This window comes from Armigeres subalbatus, chromosome 3 (assembly GCF_024139115.2).
Source record: "Armigeres subalbatus isolate Guangzhou_Male chromosome 3, GZ_Asu_2, whole genome shotgun sequence".
Lineage (NCBI taxonomy): Eukaryota > Metazoa > Arthropoda > Insecta > Diptera > Culicidae > Armigeres > Armigeres subalbatus.
This window is the reverse complement of record NC_085141.1, coordinates 63,443,136-63,463,554: the sequence shown is the minus strand read 5'-3', so window position 1 is coordinate 63,463,554 and position 20,419 is coordinate 63,443,136. Positions and strand designations below refer to the sequence as shown.

Sequence of the window (20,419 nt, the reverse complement as noted above, 5' to 3'; positions counted from 1 at the left end):
CGGTACATTTCGGCTCGCGGCACGAAGCCTTTGCGGGATGCGTTGAGCTTCTGATAGAACTTGCGTGTTTCTTGAGAACGGCATAGCTGTTCCATCTCCTCGCACTCTGCTTCTTCCAGGCGGCGTTTTTTCTCCTGAAAAAGGCGGGTCTGTTGTCTCCGCTTCCGTCTATAACGTTCTACGTTCTGCCGGGTACCTTGCTGCAGCGCGACCACCCGCGCTGCGTCCTTCTCCTCTACAATATATCTGCACTCTTCGTCAAACCAATCGTTCCGTCGACTTCGTCCCATATACCCGACGTTGTTCTCCGCTGCGTCGTTAATTACTGCTTTGCCATCGAGTCATCGAGCTCACCCTCTTCCGGCAACGCTGCCTCGAGATTCTGCGCGTATGCAGTGGCGACATCCGGTTGCTTCAGTCGCTCTAGATCGTACCGCGGCGGTCGTCGGTACCAAACATTGTTGATGACGGATAGTTTTGGGCGCAGTTTCACCCTCACCAGATAGTGGTCAGAGTCGATGTTAGCGCCACGATGTGTCCTGACATCGATAATGTCGGAGAAGTGCCGTCCATCAATCAGAACGTGGTCGATTTGTGATTCAGTCTGCAGTGGTGATCTCCAGGTGTACCGATACGGGAGGCTGTGTTGGAAGTAGGTGCTGCGAATGGCCACATTCTTCGAGGCGGTGAAATCAATTAGTCGTAGGCCGTTTTCGTTCGTCAGTCGGTGAGCGCTGAACTTTTCAAACGTTGCTCTAAACTCCTCCTCTTTGCCAATCTGAGCGTTCAAATCTCCTATGATGTTAAGAAAATTATTTTGAGCTTTTTAGTGGAAAGTCTTCACTTGCCATAAGACGAGTTTGTACCATCCATTTAATTCCACCACTTGATTGTACCTTGACAGATACGTATTTCGACCTCAACAGTAAGGTCGTCTTCAGTGTCTGGTACTTGACTCGTACTCAAGTCGTGTCAAGTACGAGACACTGAAGACGGCCATACTGTTAATGTCAGGGGAACGACACCCAATTTTTTCACTATGGATTTTGACAGGTTCGCCTGTTCGTGCTTTTTTGGGTGATAAATTTATCCCCCAGTGTCAAATCACCCCAATACTGATTTATTTTGCAAAAGTATGTGCGCGAATTTTGAATGTTTACGTTTTTACAGGAGAATATGATCCAAAATGCCCATTCCACTCAATAATGCAACATGATACAATCATAAGAAAATAGAGAAAAAATGAACAAACTATAAATTAAAACTATTTTAGACTCGATTCCATGCTTTAAACTTAAGAATGTTCAACTTATTTGCTCAATTCTTTAGAATGCTACTTGCGTAAGACACTGTCTATGCTTTCGTTCGTTTTATATCATTTTCACCCTGGAAGTTGTTTGTGTTGCATTCGCAGTGCACTCGTATTGGTGACTCAGAAAAGATGTGACAAAGATGGCGTAGCTTGTCATCCCCGTGGTTAATGTCGAAATACATATCTGTCAAGGTACAATCAAGTGGTGGAATTAAATGGGATGATACAAACTCGTCTTATGACAAACTCCTATGATGATTTTGACGTCGTGGCTAAAATCGCCTTACAAAAAATCATAGTATTATTCAAACTATTTGATTATTTTAGAAATTATCACATTTTTATAAAAAAAATCTGTTTATTAAAAATTAAGAATAGATACCCAAAAAACTAGTGTGGAGGGGAACGAGTTGGTCGGATTTTTGAAATCTAAATGATATAAATTATCTAATTAATTTCTAAACGGTGAACTATTCGGTCCCATCAAGCTTAATAATCTTTGGTAGGACAATTTTTTTTTTTGAAGAATAAAGTTATTAACGTAAAGAAGAAAATTTGAGATTATACTTGTTATTAAATATTGTTAAATAATGTTATTTTGCTGGTATACAGAAAACTTCGAGCTCATATTTAACAATAAATGTTGCTGCAGAGGCGTAGCCAGAATATGGGTGGGGCGGGGGGTGCTCGGTGTGGTTTCTGAACATTTTTTTTAATTCGAGAAGGTTCAAAAAAAAATTTCTTCTAAAAATTTTGTCTCTGGGGGGGTTTTATGTCCAAAACCACCCCCGTGGCTACGCCACTGTGTTGCTGTAATTGCTGTAATAACCTAATTTCATGAAAAAGAAACAACTTGTAAATCACTACTCGTTCCCGTGGCGCCGGATAGATACCTTCTCGTGGCGTGTTACTTAATATGATATCTTAATATGGTACTATGGTGTCACATTGCTAGCTCCTGGCTGATATAACGAATACCATCCTCAATATCCAACTCCGTGATTCTTATGAGAGTATCGTAGTCAGGATGCATTTATTGGGGGGTATTCTGACTTGTCAATATCCCCAACTCAGCCATCTTGGATTGTTGTATGGAATTTATGCTCGTTTGTTTACGTTTTGCACTAAAAATTAATGTCCCCCCCCGCGCTGGTTATTCCCATCTACTGACGAAGTCATATAACCTGTAAATTAAAAAATCTTGATCGTAGTCACTGACCTCTTGCTTCCACCCTCTCCCTCCTTAAGGTAGCCTCTCACCTCGGGAATTTGATCCGCGGATTTTTTCCCCATGTATTTTTGCATATGCGATGTTTTCGGGATTTGGGCACGGAAAATCAAAATCCCGGCCCCATTTAAAATGCACGGGGCCTAAAATCCGGCGGAAAATTTTCCCGAGGTGTAAGGTAGCCTTTACGGTAAAGATGGGCGAGGCCAGTAGCAGTAATCTTCATGTTTTTGTTGTTTCTGCCTTTTCTTGATTTCTGATAGCATTCTAGATAAGGATTTCAGAAATAAAACACTAGTTTGAAAACTACGAACAATGCTAATGCAACTTGTAGCTCGATCCCCGGTTTAAAATTTCATACAAAAGTCACTATTTGGTCACTTTTTCTGCAATTGAAAGTTACTATTTGGCACAAATATTTGGTCACTTTTTCGTCATCGTTGGTCAGTAAAGTTGCTATTTTGAATGGCATTCATCGCTACCGGCTGTGATATAAAATACAAAAATTTTAATTGGGTTTTAAAAAATTTTCAAAAGTTTGCGGTTTTTCAAAATTATTTACTTTGCTCACCCAGCTGATTAAATATATTTCTGGCTCCATTATATTGTAGATCAAACTCGACTTCAGTGGATTCGAAAAACGTTAATTGGGTTTGACAGATTTGCAAAATTGTAAGGTTTCATGCAATATTACCATGAGAATCAAGGCTTTTTGGATATGCCCAGTTCTTATACAGGTTTTTGTAGGGTCTTAGGTGGCATCCATAAATTTCGTAACGCTCAGAGGAGGAGGGGTGGGGGTTTGCCCGAAGTGTGACAATCCATACAAAACATTTTAATGATTCATACAAAAAGTGTGACATAGAGGGAGGGGATTGCCAATTTTTGCGTTACGTAACTAATGGATCTTCCCTTATACAGAATTGTTAGAAAATCTAACAATCACCGGTTGGGTGATACTTTTGAATTAACGCCCGCATTACCTTTTGAAATCGTTCTTGAAATTTTAAATAACACTCGAACAATATAAAAATAAAATTTAGTTTATGAAACATGTAACAATTGTAACATGAACCACTGAACCATATTAATATACAATGCGGGTGAAGGTCGAAAGGTCAAAACAATCGATTAATGATAGAGTTATGGGAACTCCAGGGTCTTCTGTCGATGCGGCAACACTCTCACGGCACAATATCACCAATATCTAGCTTAATTAAAACAAGTCAAACCACTGAGGGACTGATGATAGCAGCACCAGAACACAGGCTTGTGTACTCTGCTTTGGAGACTATTCATCCCAGCTAAAGATTAACTCTGATGGTTTAAAAGCTGGAACTAAGCACAACCATACCGGTTTGGGTAGCTTGACGAGGCTGTTGGGGATTCCCCAGGTTCCATTTCTCGCTGGTTTGTTTATTAGTAATTTCGCATTTTCAGGGCTAATAGATTTTAACTAAGTAATGCCGAATTATTAAGTTTAATCCTGATGGAGCAGACTTTCATTGGAATTGTAATGGTCAATTTAACAAACTCATTTTTCGCACGTAAATACGTCATAAGTTGACGCGCTTGGTTATTACGATATTGAACTTGCTTGAATTTATTTATCCTATCTTGTTCAAAACAAGCTTCTTTCTATTTACCACAAAATAGTGCACTGAACTTTTCCATCGTTGCAACGGTTGTTGTACACTTTCCACGTGTTAAAACTCAATCTTCGTTCTTTCGCCGAACCTGGAGCTGATTTCCGATCGCGCGCGGTGTGAAACCATTCGACACTATGCACCGACAGACCTCAAACCTGCTGGAGAGGACTTCCCCACGGAACCGAAAATTCTATGGAGCTCTGTTTACAAAACTTGTTTAGTTCAGATTCCGCGCCGCACAAGACTGCCTTGCGGCATTAACGAGATTCACACATTGGTGGTAGCGCTGTGGTGCTAAATGATCGAATCCGACCACCACAACGACGATCGATGGGCCAACAAGTGGTTTGACTGTGCTCTGTTCTGAGTGCCTGGCCGGGTTAGTTGGATGAGCTCTTCCGCGCTTCCGAATGAATCGATTTCCAATCGAAGACTGATCGGGTGAATAATGCAAAATGATTGTCAGTACTTTCGTGTGTGATCGCCCGTGACAACAACTACAGCGATAACGATCTACACGTCGAATAAACGAAGTATTAGTCCAATACTAATTAAATAAAACTCTTCTAGATAGGCACTAAAACTGTCGTATGGGATAGAGAGAAGGTCACAAACAAACGTCTTCTTGAATTTCAAGTTCAAGACAGACACCAAGTCATTATTAAGTCACATATTCCAGAAAACATTGGTCATCACTGTATCTAGTAATTTACAGGTTCTCAAACTGGGGTTCGCGCTTTCTAGAGGCACAAGTTAGCTCGTGAGATTTTGAAATTATTGAAAAATGATAATTTTGGAAACTCTCCATCAACATACTATTTTGACTTGGGTTTACGTCTGTGTTTTCTATACCGTGGTACACTTTGCTATTGCGGAAATCGGAGACCTTCGTGAAAATATGATAGACTTTGAACGTTAATATCTCAGCAGTTTCTCGATGGATTTTTTTTAACCATTCGATTAAACTGACTAAAGAGTCCCTGCTTCTATCCGTCTGTCGCCCACCGCAGCTAACATTGCCTCCCATCACACCACGAAGCCAGTCGAAACTGTCGGTGGCTCAGTTCCGGACACTTATTCACGGTGATCCATCATCATCGGAAGACCGTCGTCATCAACAGCAGCAGTCAAGTGAAATTTTCTCACATGGTTTGAACTATCGTTTGGTTGTTGTTAGTGATTGAAACGTGCATCATTATGTGAAGATCGGTCCTTTTTAGGACCACAATGTTGTGAGGGATATGGATGATTTGAGAGCTATTTTCAAAATGTGCAAAAGACAATCGCATGTTAGAGTCGGTGGGCCGTCGTCGACTCTTGAAATTTTCTCGCAAGGTTCGGATTGATAAGTGTGTGTTGATTCGAAAGGAATTTTCTCCAACGTGCAATTTTCTTTCCACAATGCGCCTTTTCAATGACTACCTAATAGTTGTAATTTCCACTTTGTGTTGCTACTGTCGGCGACGGCCACTCGATGATTTACTTGCTGCTGGGACATCTGCTACCGGCGTCATCGTTGCGACAGATGAGTGCTGCCGTCTGCGATGGCCACCCGCCACTGGCACTGTTACTGGTCGACCACGCTGCGCGGAGTCAATGCTGCCATCGTTGAAGTTGAATGATCTGCAGCAATCACCCCGACGCGACGACCAGCGCCGATGCTATGGTTTCCGTTGAAAATCAGGTATACCTCGATAGTACGTACACCTGCGTTATTTTAGTGTACGTACTATGGAAGCAAAAAAAAAATCCGAACAAAAATTTTTTTTATTTAGGAGTAGCAGAATGAAGCCACCCAGAAGCCAACATTTTGATAGAAGGCTCTGTTCGAGCGATGACGAAGTACCGGGGTAGAATTTATAAGGCGAGAGAGATACTTTCCAGTTCACGTTTATTTCAAGACTAAATTCATGTGTTTCTGCGTGTCCTATTTATAGTCGGCTCTACCCTATTATACATTTAAGAACCTTCTAGAATTCTATTCAATTCCTAAGCTTATTGTATGCAAGTCAATGCAAGTACTAAATATTTGTATTGTGTAAAGTGTACGTATGGCTGAATGTTCTAGAAGTGTCAATAACAATGAATGTAAATAAACAAATGATTCTGTGTTGAAGATCTAGAATGATCGAAGGTAAGTAGTTTGATGTAATGAGTAAATTATTTGATTAATGATATGTTTTCTTCTTTCCAGGCATGATTTTATGATGCTCCAGCTGTGGAGCTAGGTATGAACAAAAGGGGTAAGTATTTAATGGAATACTAGTGGTGTTTTGAAGTGTGGCTGGCAGCATGAGGCATGCTGTATCCGCTGGTGTGGTGCTAGAATAAAGCACCCCGGTGGCTTGCTGCTGGCCGCAACATTCCGCCCACCAAATTGGGGATAATTTGCAAAAGATGCGCTGGAAATAATGCATGATTACGTTCGATAATTGCACTTTTTCATAAGACTGGATATGACACTGCTCTTGGTCTTGGTTTTGATGATGACAAAATGCATATTGTTGTGATGACGTCGGAGTATTGCTTCGATGACTGAAGGTGATCAGTTGATAAAGATGTTCGTTGAGATTTTGGTTTTTGACGAAGTTTCTGCCGCCCACCTTGAGCGATCGGGTTGAGTTGCGGGGTTGGATGGGGATTCTTCGTACATGACAATGACCTTTATCCCATACTCTCCTTCGTATGATACCAACAACTTGCGCGTTGCAGCCAAAGTAGACAATCCATGCCGCCCACCATAGACGAATTACTTGGTGTGAGGATGTTGTGCTGACGAGGTTTGGCTTATGATGCTGATCGATGTGATGTGGGTTCTTGATGTGCTTCATTTCACTCACCTTGAGCAATCGGCTTGACTTGATTAGCTGGGAGGGAATCCTTTGTTGATAACGATGATTTTCTCCCCATACTCTCCTTCGGATGAAGATGAAAGCAATTACTTGCAAGTTGTAGCGAAGATGGTTGGTAACTCGTGCCGCCCACCATACACGAATCATATGCTGAGATGATGTGGGGTTGAAGAGAATTTGCTGTGGCTGTTTTTTGAGTGGTGGACATTGCCGATGCGATGGGGAAACGATGTCGATGGATTTCGGTAACCTGTAGACGGCTATGTTGATGGATGACCCATGTAGATGAATGATTCCGTTTGCTGGTGATGAGATGCTATGTTCTGCCATGTTGGATGACTGGTTTTTCGTGCTCTGTTCTTCGTTAGCAGATAGACGTATGCATGCTTCATAGTGTGTCGATGATTGTTGTAGATGGTTGATTGAGATTTCATTCAGCTGCTTGATTGTAGCTACGCTCTTGGTATGATGAATGGGTTTCGTTGCTTGAGTTTCCGATGAATGTTGCTTGCTTGTGTGGTAAGTGATCGAGAGAGATTGGGACGAAAACTGTGGCTGTTTGTCACATCCCGATGGTTCCAGAGTCTTGGTGACGATTTGTGGTGCAGGTTGTCCGATGATAGCTTCCTGAGAGATGGCTTCTTGTGGCGGTTGGTCGAGTGATGAAATTTGAGAGTTTGCTGTGCTTGCATCCTGAAGGCAATAATTTTCAACTGATGCTGCAGTTGAAAATCGCTCCAGTGATGGATTGTGATGGATCAAAGTGTTGGGGATTTGAAGACAAACGATGTCGGCTGCGTTCGTATGCTTCGGCGGTGTGGATTCCAAGGTTGGCTTGGGTGGTGCGTATTGATGACGGGTTTCGGTCGATCCGGTAGTGTTGAACTTCGGATAGAAAAGGCATTGTTCGCCAGTGAGTCGTTGAACGGTGGTACTGGATTTCTCTTGATTCGCCATTGAATTCTGGGCCTCTCGAAGTAGCCGTTTGATGGTTGATTTGATCGCGTTCCTTTGTGTGTCAGCTTGAATTAGTTCCTCGATGATACTGTCCAACTGGTTGTCGTCTTCACAGAAGTCCAGTATTTCATCTTGCAGGGATTTGAATTCCTTCCACCAGCTTTCCAAATGGTCCATCTCTGCAGTCAGACTCCCGACAGAGCATTCAGCACCCATGTGGCTAACTCGGACCTTGATGTCGGCAAACCGAAGTTTCAACATTTCACCTTTTTGCACTACTTGCTCCATTGTTTCACTAACTTCACTACACTACTAATCCTGTCTACAGCGCCAATTTAGTGTTCGAGCGATGACGAAGTACCGGGGTAGAATTTATAAGGCGAGAGAGATACTTTCCAGTTCACGTTTATTTCAAGACTAAATTCATGTGTTTCTGCGTGTCCTATTTATAGTCGGCTCTACCCTATTATACATTTAAGAACCTTCTAGAATTCTATTCAATTCCTAAGCTTATTGTATGCAAGTCAATGCAAGTACTAAATATTTGTATTGTGTAAAGTGTACGTATGGCTGAATGTTCTAGAAGTGTCAATAACAATGAATGTAAATAAACAAATGATTCTGTGTTGAAGATCTAGAATGATCGAAGGTAAGTAAACCGTCTAAGACGAATTAAGTACTGTCCATTTAATTCCACTAGTTAATTTTCGTTATCTTTGCAGATACGTATTTCGACCACAACTGTGTGGTCGTCTTCAGTGTCTTGTACTCGACTCGACTTCCGACGAATTCGAGTCGAGTACAAGACACTGAAGACGACCACACAGTTGTGGTCGAAATACGTATCTGCAAAGATAACGAAAATTAACTAGTGGAATTAAATGGACAGTACTTAATTCGTCTTAGACGGTTTAATACATTCCACTAAAAGAGCTTAATATATTTTTCCGAAGGTAAGTAGTTTGATGTAATGAGTAAATTATTTGATTAATGATATGTTTTCTTCTTTCCAGGCATGATTTTATGATGCTCCAGCTGTGGAGCTAGGTATGAACAAAAGGGGTAAGTATTTAATGGAATACTAGTGGTGTTTTGAAGTGTGGCTGGCAGCATGAGGCATGCTGTATCCGCTGGTGTGGTGCTAGAATAAAGCACCCCGGTGGCTTGCTGCTGGCCGCAACAGGCTCTGTATTCTAAGCATATAAGTATTTAATATAGTACGAAATATTGTATTTTAATGTTCCGGAACATCCATAATATTTGTAGGAATAATGTTTTGAAGATATGTTACACAGCGTACATAACTATGCATGTTGTGAGGTGCATACATACCTTATACTTTTACATTCATTCCCCTTACGTATGATTGTTGATGACGATGATGACAGATTGATCGTGTAGATCAATCGCATACATCTGTCAACAAGTCAGTGCGAGCATTCGCCAGAAGTAGCGTCAGCATCCTATCAGGAAGTGCGGAGCTTCCTAAGCAAATAACTTGCAGTGCATAGATCGACGGCCATGTCGAGTGATTCCTCATAATGGATGGATATTTACATTGGCGACCAAAGACAGGACCGACAGAAAAATCAACAACAATTAAGAAATCAGAAAAGGAATCACTCGTCATGGGACATACCAGAAATGTGGCGGTGATTAATTTCAAAAAAGTGAACCGTCGTGATGGTTTTTTTTTTATTGAAGTGAGGGTGGTCGCATTACGAAAAGCTGGAAGTAACGAGGTAAGACAGTTGCGATGAAAACAGGCGTGTAAAGAAAACCGCCGGCACAAAAAAGTGTAAAAAAAAACCACTAGAGAAAAACGGCGTGTATTGAAAACCGCCGGGGAAAATGTCGAGTAAAGGAAACTCACGGTACAAAAACAATGGCGAGTAAAGAAAACCGCCATTGAGAAAATGGCGTGTAATGTAAACCGTCAAGGAAAAACGGTGTGTATTGAAAACCACCAGAAAAAGAGGAAAAGATGGCGAGTAAAGTAAACCGCCTGCGCGTGTGTTGAAAACCGTCGACAAAATAATAATGAGTAAAGAAAACTCTTGGTAACGAAAACAGTTGAAGAAAATGGCGAGTAAAGTAAACCGTCAGTTAAGAACGTCATTAAGAACAAAAAAAAATAGAGTAAACAGAAAACCATATGAGTAAAATGGTGTATATTGGAAACCACTGGTAGGGAAAAAAACTCCCGGTGCTTAACAAAAAGGCGAGTAAGGAAAACCGCCGGAAGACAAAAATGCTAACTGAAGAAAACGTCCTGCTGGAAAACAAATGGCATATGAAGAAAACTACTGGAGTAAAACGGCGTGTATTGAATACCGCCGAAGAGAAAAAATATGGCAATAATTAAAACACCGCTGCAAGAGTGGAATGTGAACAAATAGCATATGCTGAAATCCACCGAAGAGGAAAAATATAGCGAGTAAAAAAAAAAAAATGCCGTTACAAAATGGCTTTATAACAAAAATGTGATAAGTAGTTGAAAGGGCCCGTTTGTTTTCAAACAAACATCAAAGAAGGTTGAGCAGGAGGATAATATTGAGGTGAGTGGCGTTTTGTCGCACGCACACTAATATTCGCTTCGTCATGTGTAAATACACTTATTTTCCTGCGTATATCCTCAAAATCGATCTCTCACCACAATTATCGTGAAGGAGTCAAAAATATGTATATGGAATTTTACTCATTGGAGAACAAAGCTTCGAGGAGTTGTCTAATCAACGTGTGTTTGTTTTACTTTAACGGCTAACTGTAAAATTGTTAAAGCGGCAAATTGAAACCAATTTGAAAAAGAAAATGAGTGATAGTAATAAAACAGATTCAAAATAAATAACATTTGACTAAGAAAAATGAGAATCATGAAATGTGTTTTATAAAACGTTAGCTCGCGATGTTGAGTCATGAAATTGAAAACTGAAATACGGTGCGGCGAGTGCGAGTATGTTTAATAAAATGGTCTTCTTTTGCGAAGTTGATCATGAATTTGAAACAACTACCTTTAAATCCAACCGTTTGGTGGCACTAGTATCAATTCGACTGGTTGGGTTATATTGAGCTCAATTGACAGTGATGGTAAAATAAAAGTGATGATGTCACTATGAAAGTGACGGCATCGGGTTTGAAATATCTGGTCAGCGGTTGTAAACAAGTACATTCTCGGCAGTGTCTTATGAAATGACCTATTGTTGAGTCTCAATGACTCTGCTACGTCAGACATCAGACAATGTGAAGGAAGGGGAGAGAAATGGTGACGCAGTCGCTCGGCCACTACAAGTCAGAATTTATCTACACGAGTTTATGCCAGGTTGAGTAACGGGTTACCACTGTGATGGGAAAGAAAGGATGGCCTTTTTCAATGCAGAAACGAACTTTCATTTATTTTAAATTCTAGCAGATACTGTCATGTTGAAGTTATAAGGTAAAGATGGAAACGGTATGAAGAAGATTGCTAAGAAAATAAGAAAAATAGAGGAAGATACGAAGTAGAAGAACTTACCGGGGCTGGGATTGAACCTACGACAGGAAGGCAATAGAAGAACAAAATGCAAGTTTCAAAGAGAACTCATTGTGAATCAAAAATATTATGAACTATCGACAAACGGGAAGGTCCATATATTCCAAGCGAAAGAAAACAAAAAGAAAGCATGCGTTGCTGTTGATTGTTGTTGTAAATTGAAATTGTGAAAGTAAATTGTAATCAGAGCATAAAATATTCACTTTCATGAGGCACATTCGCTCCGAGTTTTGACAATCGTGTTTTGATTATTCAAAAGATAGAATAATACTCAGTTTACTTCTTCATAAATTCATTCAATTGATTACCACTGAACATGGTAACTGCGCGCGAAAAAAAAGCATTTAGCATTGATTATACTGACATTTTGCGCTAAAAATGCCCCTCAATTGAACGTCGGGATTAGATCTATGCGTGTATTTATTTAAATCATCAAACATGTGTTCAGTTTTACGATTATTTAATAATTTGTGATATTTAAATAAATACTCACTGACCCATATTCATTCCGAAAATTGACGGTGCAGTGCCGAATATAAATATGTTTAGAAGTGAAGTAACCAAGAAGGCCGATGGGTTTCATATAAAAATAATCGAATATTTAAAGCTCTGATGTAATTGCTAATTGTAGAGCTAGCCTTCCGCCAGCAGGTTTGCAAGTGTTTCAAGACCAAGCATTCCACAGCAAACATGCCGATCTGTTTTGTACCTACGACCTCATTTAATTCATGATATTAAAGCTTCGGAGGCTAGTGCTAGTTTTAGACATTTAATAGCTATACAAACAAAAAGCTTTCGTCAGGAAAAGTTAATTGTCAATAATAAACATTTACTATATACGAGTCAATTGCCCAAAATGAGCAGCTGAATTGCGGTATACTACCCAGAAACTGGGAATCAAAAACAGAAGTACCAAAAACTATGTTGGGTAGGGTGGCATTGTACCGCGTATGACAGTCGTTTCTTTCTCCGGATTTGAACGCATATATACGTCAAATCATGTCGGAAATCAAATCATTGTATCGGCTTCGTATAACCAAGTATAACTGCTCATGAATTTTAACAAAATTCGATCTATCGGAAATAAGTGTGAGTTAAAAAAAAAGTATCTGGTGAAATACTATATATCTCCATAGTCTTTAAATTAATAATATCTATAATATACCTCGAAGATTAGAAACATTATCATCTACGAGTTAACATAAGTTAAAGATAAATGTCATCGCAAAACTGACACAACACGTCTATAAGTCCTTAACTTCTTTGTGCATCTTCATGGAGATATGCCTTCACAGCACAAATACACAGTCATGCCGGTTAAAGATCAAGTGCTCAATGGACACTTCGTTGTTTTTCTAATTGGTAACTGAATTCAACACACTGATTTTAGTAAGGTTGAAGTGGTTGAATGATCGATGGAAACAAACATAGTTTATTTCAAGCTCTCATTGAATAGAACTAATGTAGACAATCGTTAGCATTCTGGTGTAATATGTTTTATAGCTAATATTTATAATTTTGTCAAAACCATACAGTCGATTGTTCAACATAGCGACGCTACAGCATACGCCTAAGTTTAGCTGAATACTAAATGGCATTTATTCGTAAAAGAAATCAGTTAAGTGAGATTACTGGTATTTATGCAGTTCGAGCATAATTAACTAGAAACGTTATTACTAAACTTTATTGTATTGTGTGATTGTACTTTAAAGATATTTTATATTATACCCTTTAGTGGGCCATGCAAAGAAGTGTCGTGATGGCAACGTATGAAATCATAAAGAGAGGTAAAAATAATAATGGAGCTTTAAGAACGTTTAGCTTGCTTCTGATGTTTAAAAAAATGTAAACATGTCGGATTGGAACAGCTTTTGACGATTCTATAGGAAACAAGATGGCGTCTACGCCCATTACTTTTCCATTCATATTTGATTTAATTGTAAGACTCAGTCTTCATGCACGGTGGCCCCTGGATTCTTGAGACAAATGGCAAGTCAACCTCGCGTAGGGAATGGCTTTGAGTATTTCATAACGATTATTCAATAAATCTATAGATTTTAAATGGATTCTTCAGTTTGTCTGGCAAGCAAAGGCGGAGAATTGCTGATCTGGAAATGGCAAGTAGAATTCTCGATCCGGCCTTGCCTGTTTTCGAATGGGAAACATTTTCGACACAATGTATTCATAATAATTGCCACGCAAGATACATATTCATGCAAGGACGAGCGTAGAAAAGCATTCAATTTATAACTGTGAAATAGTAGAAGAACACTAAGTCGAAAAGTAGGCCAAGCTCTAGATGAAATGTAGAGCCATTGAAGAAGAAAATAAAACGGCAAAAAAAAAAAAGATGGAACACATGCTCATGGTATGATAATCAGAGCAGTGGCCTGCTCCGCATATCTATATACTTAATGACCATAATTGCCGACGCATTTATTTTTTTTTGTGCAGAAGGGAGATGTGAGGTGCATACATACCTTATACTTTTACATTCATTCCCCTTACGTATGATTGTTGATGACGATGATGACAGATTGATCGTGTTGATCAATCGCATACATCTGTCAACAAGTCAGTGCGAGCATTCGCCAGAAGTAGCGTCAGCATCCTATCAGGAAGTGCGGAGCTTCCTAAGCAAATAACTTGCAGTGCATAGATCGACGGCCATGTCGAGTGATTCCTCATAATGGATGGATATTTACACATGTTACTACAAAAAGCGACAAAAGGGGTTGATTAATAGGTCATTACATTTTTACGTGACGTATTCTATGGATTTCCCTATAGTTGCGACTCTTTTTTCAAAATTGACGCTTCCTTACCAAAGAAACAAACTGCCAGCTTCAGCAACAGTCACACCACGTTGGTTTGAAGGAACTATTATTATGATTCGTAATCATATGAGTACAAAACACTAAGATGAGTACATATAAAAATAACAAGAAAGCTGATTATCTGATTTCTGGGGAGCCTATAAATTAATTGTTGGAGGAATTTCTGGAGCAATTTTCTGGGGAGCTTATAAAGTGATTTGTGGAGGAATTTCTGGAGCAACTCTTAAAGTATTTTTCAGGCAAATTCTGACAGAAGTTTTGGGAGAATTCATGGAGGGAGGGATTCCTGGAAGAAAAAGTGGGTGAGTTTCCAGAAAAAAATCTGGAAAATCCTGGAAAAATCGTAAATGGCTTTTTGGATGATTTTTTTGTAAAAATTTTAGGGAAAGTATAGTTCATGGAAAAGAGACGTGGAAATTTCTAAGGGAATTCCTAAGTGAATTGCTGAAGAAATCACCGAGGAAATAAGGGAATTTCTTGGGTATATTAAAAAGAATTAAAGCAGAAATGCTGGTCAATAAATTAAGATGGGTGTTCAGAGGAATCTTAGAAATAATCCACGGACATATTTCTAGCGAATTTTTGGAGGAACTTCCGGAAAATTTACTGGAGAAACTTCCGAAGGAATTCTTGGATGAACTTCGGGAAGAATTTCTAAAGGAGCTTCTGGAGGAATTCCAGGAGGAACTTCCGGAGGAATTTCTTGAGAAGCTTCCGGAGAAAGTTTTAGAGAAACTTTCAAAAGAATGTTGTTCCTACAAGTTCCATGAACGGTTAGGGTCCCCAGGTCCGATTCAACCGCGTGCAACCAGCGTGTTCATGGCCTTCCACGAAGTCGCTGACCTCTATCCGATTCTCTGTTAAATATTGTTTTCGCTATTCTTTCTTCCGACATTCGTACTAAGTGGTCAGCCCACTGAAGTATACCGTATTTTATACGATATTCTTCTTTCACAGCACGCCGAAAGTTCTCCGGCCCGCCTCTTTTAACGTCCATGCTTCATGTCCATAAAAGACCATAGAGCAAATTTCATTTCCGTTTCCATATTGCGAGACCTAAACTGGTTACGTAATCCGTAGAAGGCCCTATTTGCAGCAGCAATACGTCTTTTTACTTCACGGGAAACGTCATTGTCACATGTTACAAGCGTTCCAAGGATCCAACTTCCAAAACATCCCTATCAAGTACTAGAGTTAATGGTTCAGCCTATCATCGCCGTCTCCCTCTTCAGTGGATCAAAAACTTCTACAATTGCTCTGCGATCGATTCCAATGAGGTCGTCCATAAAGCCCAGGAGCATATGCGACCGTGTGATGATAGTGCCGTTCCTCTACTCGCCAGATCTCGAAATAGCACCCTCGAGGGCAATGTTGAACAATAAATTCGAAAGTGTGTCACCCTGCTTCAATCCGTCTAAGGTCATAAACGAGGTTGACACTTCGTCTGCAATCAGAATACTTAATTTCGAGCCATCCAGCTTTGCACGTATCAGTCTTTTCAGTCTCGCTGGAAAACCATGTTCTGACATTATCTGTCACAGCTCATTTCTTTTCACTGAATCGTACGCTACTTTGAAATCAATGAAGAGAAGAGTCTGCAAGTTATGCTATGCTCCCGGAATTTATCAAGGATCATCCGTAGGCTAACCATCTGATCCGTCGTTGATCGGCCCTCACGAAAACCTGCCTTCTATTTGTCCTATCTATTTGAAAACTCCTCAAGAGGTCTCAGTCTGCAAACAGAATACGCGACAGGATTTGGTACGCCGAGTTCAGAAGGGTGATCCCTCTGTAATTGGCACACTCTAGTCTGTACCCTTTCTTATAGATTGAGCAAATGAGGTCATCCAACCAGCCGGCAGGCAGTTCTTCACCCAAGTAGCACATGTAACAACTCTTAAATATAAAAAAATTAATGAAAGGTTACATAATGGTCGGATTTAGGATGCTTGAAACATTCCAAGTCGCGGTTGATTGCATTTGGATCATTTTTCAGTTATCTTGAAACTAAATGTGTTATAAGTTTTTAAGTAGTGACCCTGTAATTGAATTGTAACCATAACATTGAACTGCCATAAGTACTTAGTCACAATATTTTTTTTTATTTAGTTACCGAAAGACTATCCGAATAGTAGTTGCCAAGTAACAAATTACAATGTAACTTTGAGGTGAGTTACATCAGTGTTGCAAAAAATATTGTTACTAGTAACTAATCTTCACAGGCGTACTAGTTGCAATGTAATTTGTTTATGATTTGTAAAAATGATAGGTTACTTGTAACCCATATGTAACGGATTTGTATAACCCTATTTATATAATCAACATTGCATGCGAAATGATTGTGTCCATATCGGAAATCGTTGTATTGTTGAAGCTTAATATAGTTTAGTGCACAGCAATTTGACAAAACTATTATTTGTCTTAATAGGCATTAGTTTTATAAAATTAGGTAGATCGTACGTTTGAGTGTTAAGTCAATACAGATACAGTTACTTAAAGTTAAAGTCTATCTACTGAAAAAATATTTAAGCTCTTTTAATGAAATGTATTCAACCATCCAAGGCGAGTTTAGTACTTTCCATTTAATTTCACTACGTTTTGTTATCTTTGCATATACGTATTTCGACCTCAATTGTAAGGCCGTCTTCAGTGTCTCGTACTTGACTCGACTTCTAAAGCCTTTCCGAGAAAAGTCGACTTTTGCTTCTTTGAAAAATGTCAAAGACATCTACTAATCTCGGAAATTTGCATTTAGATACAATTATTCAAGGTTTTTTCCCTATAGTTTTTTTTCACATACCTAGCTGTTTTTTCCATAACTTTTAAAGACAAAAACAACAACAGTACAATTTTTTTATCAATCAATTTTATCAATAATAGGAAGGATATTACTAATAGACAAAAAATTTCCATTCCTATTTATAAAGAAAAACGAAACCCAAAGGTGTGCATAAGTGATGCTAAAATTATGTCATTTAAAAATCAAAATTTTTCTTACTAATGAAGTGTTATTTGAACAACTGCTTTAGAAAAATGTTGATAAATCTACGGCCATCCATAAGGGCCATGTTTTGGAATTGACAGTATGAAAAGTAAAAAATATAGTGATGCAAATTAGCAACGATTGAACCATACACGACCTTTAATTTTAGGCAGAAGCATTATCCAAATCCAAACATCAGTACATTGAAAAATTACATAAGTTATCAAATCTTTTGAACCACCATGTATGCGGTCGTTTGATGAAATATGCTCGGAAATATGCCTATAAAATATATTTTTTGAAAATTATTAATATAATAAATAAGAAAACGGCTGTTTTTATGAACCTACTTTTAATTTTAAATTCGAGATTTAGAGTATTATAAAGACATTTTTTTCTTTACTGTTATTGAACAAAAATGCAATCATGTTGCTATAAATAATAAAACCTAAAAGTTGGTTTTACCGAGGGCGCGAGGTTTTTGATTAGCTAGCCGCACATTTATCTCTGCTAAAATAACATAAAAATAACACTTTTCATATAACCATTTACAGTTTGTTATTTTAGATTTATGTCTTCAACTTTCTGATTACTGACATTCAATTTCAGTGACATTGTGACCAGATTTGTTTTATTTTCGTATTCAATACATAACAAAGTTTCATGGCAACAAATAAAATGTTGACAAGTAGAAGTCAGTAAACAGTTACAATGTGGCAATCAAGACCAGAATATTTCAATTACTGTAACATGGAGATGTTACGGATAGATTACAGCGCAACTAATGTGAGAACGCATAGCTAGTTACATAGTAGCTCAATTTTTTGCGCTTTTTTGGTTGCACGAGTGTTACAGATACATTTACAGTTATTAAAATTTCACATATAATTTTGTCGCATATCGATCACCGTAATTCAATTGTGACAATCTGTGCCAATCTGCCTGGTATTCGCCGACGAAGGACTCCTCAAGTGGTTTCAGTCTGTTAAACAGGATATGCGACAGGATTTTGTACACTAAGTTCAGAAGGGTGATCCCTCTGTAATTGACACACTCTAGTCTGTGCCCTTTCTTATAGATTGGGCATATGAGGCCATCCAACCAGCCGACATGCAGTTCTTTATCCTCCTATATTTTCTGGATAATGTGGTGGATTGATTAATGCAGCTGCTCACTTCCGTGTTTGAGAAGCTCGACCGGGATCTCGTACTTCCCAGCACCTTTACTGTTTTCAGCTCGTTAGAGCCTTCTTTACCTCGTCCAGCGTTGGTGGTTGACCGTCGCCGACTATGTCCATCCTGATCGTTAATATATCCTCATTTTCACCGTTCAACAAGTCTTCGAAGTGCTCCTTCCTCCTGGCTGCCACCATAGTCTTGCCTGTCAGTAAATTTTCCTCTCGGTCATTGCACATGGCGGGCACTGTCGCACAGCTTTGCTTTTTCCGCAATCTGTTGACGTCGTCAGATCCGGTAGCATCTTCTATACGCTCGTCCAGCTTCTGGTGGTACTGTTCAGCAACTCCTTCAACTGACAAGCGTTGGATATTGAAACGCATCGTTCTGTTGTTTCGTGAACTCGTGACGCTGATAAGTCGTGCTCAAATTTTTGCAACTACAATGTAGTGATTCGAGTCAATGTTCGGGCTTCTGAAGGACCTTACATCTATAACATCCGAGAAATGCCGTCCGTCGATCATTACGTGGTCTATCTGTGAGCAAGTGTCTTTACTCGGATGTTGCCAGTAGGATGTACTGAAGTAGGTAATGCTGATTGCCATCCCTATAGCAGAAGCAAAGGTCACAAGTCGATGACTATTATCACCGATCAACCTTCTAAGGTATCCCAAAAAGAGCCCTTGAGAGAAACTGCTGTTCCAGGATAATCTTCCTCGAGATTTCCAGTAAGACGCCTTAGAAGAATCTTAGAAGGACCTTACATCTAGAAGGACCCTCTCTAGTGGAATCCAGGGATATTTTTTTGAAGAAACTTCTGGGAAAAGATCATTACTATTAACTATATTAAATATATAAGTAATTGTGGGGTTTGAGTAAAATGCCTTCAGCGTGTGTTTATAGATTTCGCATCTCAGCGTGTCAATCAGCGAACAGCAAGCCATGACTGCCTCTTCCAGTCAGATCTCCGCGGCGTGCACACTCATCCACGGAGAGTTGCTGTCATAACTTCGTTCCGGCCATACATTTTGGCGATCCTGCCAGTATATTTTTTGGATCCTGTCGCTGGTTTCATAAGGTGAGTTGAATTCAAGTGGTTAAATTGTGACTAGTGATATAATTTAGTTTGCAAAATCACAAGGCACGTCTCAAAGACCGTCAGAAAATGGTTTGTGGTTTGCTAAATCACAAGACGCGTCTCGAAGACCGTCGGATAATGGTTTGTGGTTTGCTAAATCACAAGACGCGTCTCGAAGACATTCGGAAAATGGATTGTGGTTTGCAAAATCACAAGACGCGCATCGAAGACCGTCAGATAATGGCTTGTTGTGGCGCGTCTGAAAGACCGCTGGAAAAATGGTTTGTGGTTTGAAGAACCACAAGGCTCGTCTGAAAGACCGCCGGAAATTGGTTTGTAGTTTGCAAAATCACAATGCGCGTCTGGAAGACCGGTGGAAAATGTTTTGTGGTTTTGAAAACTATAAGGCGTGTCCGAAAGGTGGTCAAAAAATGTATTGCAGTCTGTGAAACTAAAAGGTGCGTGTGGAAGACCAACGGACAATGGTTTACAAGGTTAAAAGACTATTATTCTTCCATTTACTTCCACTATTAAGTTAATAGTGGAAGTAAATGGAAGAATAATAGTCTTTTAACCTTGTAGCATTTCCCCTAAGACGCTCTAAAATAATTAATCATTATAATGGTTTACAGTCAAGAAAATTTCAAAGTCCAACGAGCATTGTAGGGGCCCTCCTTAGCCGTGCGGTAAGACGTGCGGCTACAAAGCAAGACCATGCTGAGGATGGCTGGGTTCGATTCCCGGTGCCGGTCTAGGCAATTTTCGGATTGGAAATTGTCTCGACTTCCCTGGGCATAAAAGTATCATCGTGTTAGCCTC

At 39.5% G+C, this 20,419-nt stretch overlaps 1 protein-coding gene across 1 annotated transcript in view; it reads right to left on the bottom strand.

The window, feature by feature from the left end:
- LOC134221676 (uncharacterized) overlaps positions 1-20,419 on the bottom strand; it is a 90,618-nt gene that overhangs the window by 15,788 nt on the left and 54,411 nt on the right. The window contains exons 8-9 of the mRNA XM_062700863.1: positions 6,943-8,229; positions 4,187-4,235 (exon numbers count right to left, since the gene is read on the bottom strand). Of these exons, the coding sequence (XP_062556847.1) occupies positions 4,187-4,235; positions 6,943-8,229 (1,336 nt within the window). The remainder of the gene's footprint in view (positions 1-4,186; positions 4,236-6,942; positions 8,230-20,419) is intronic.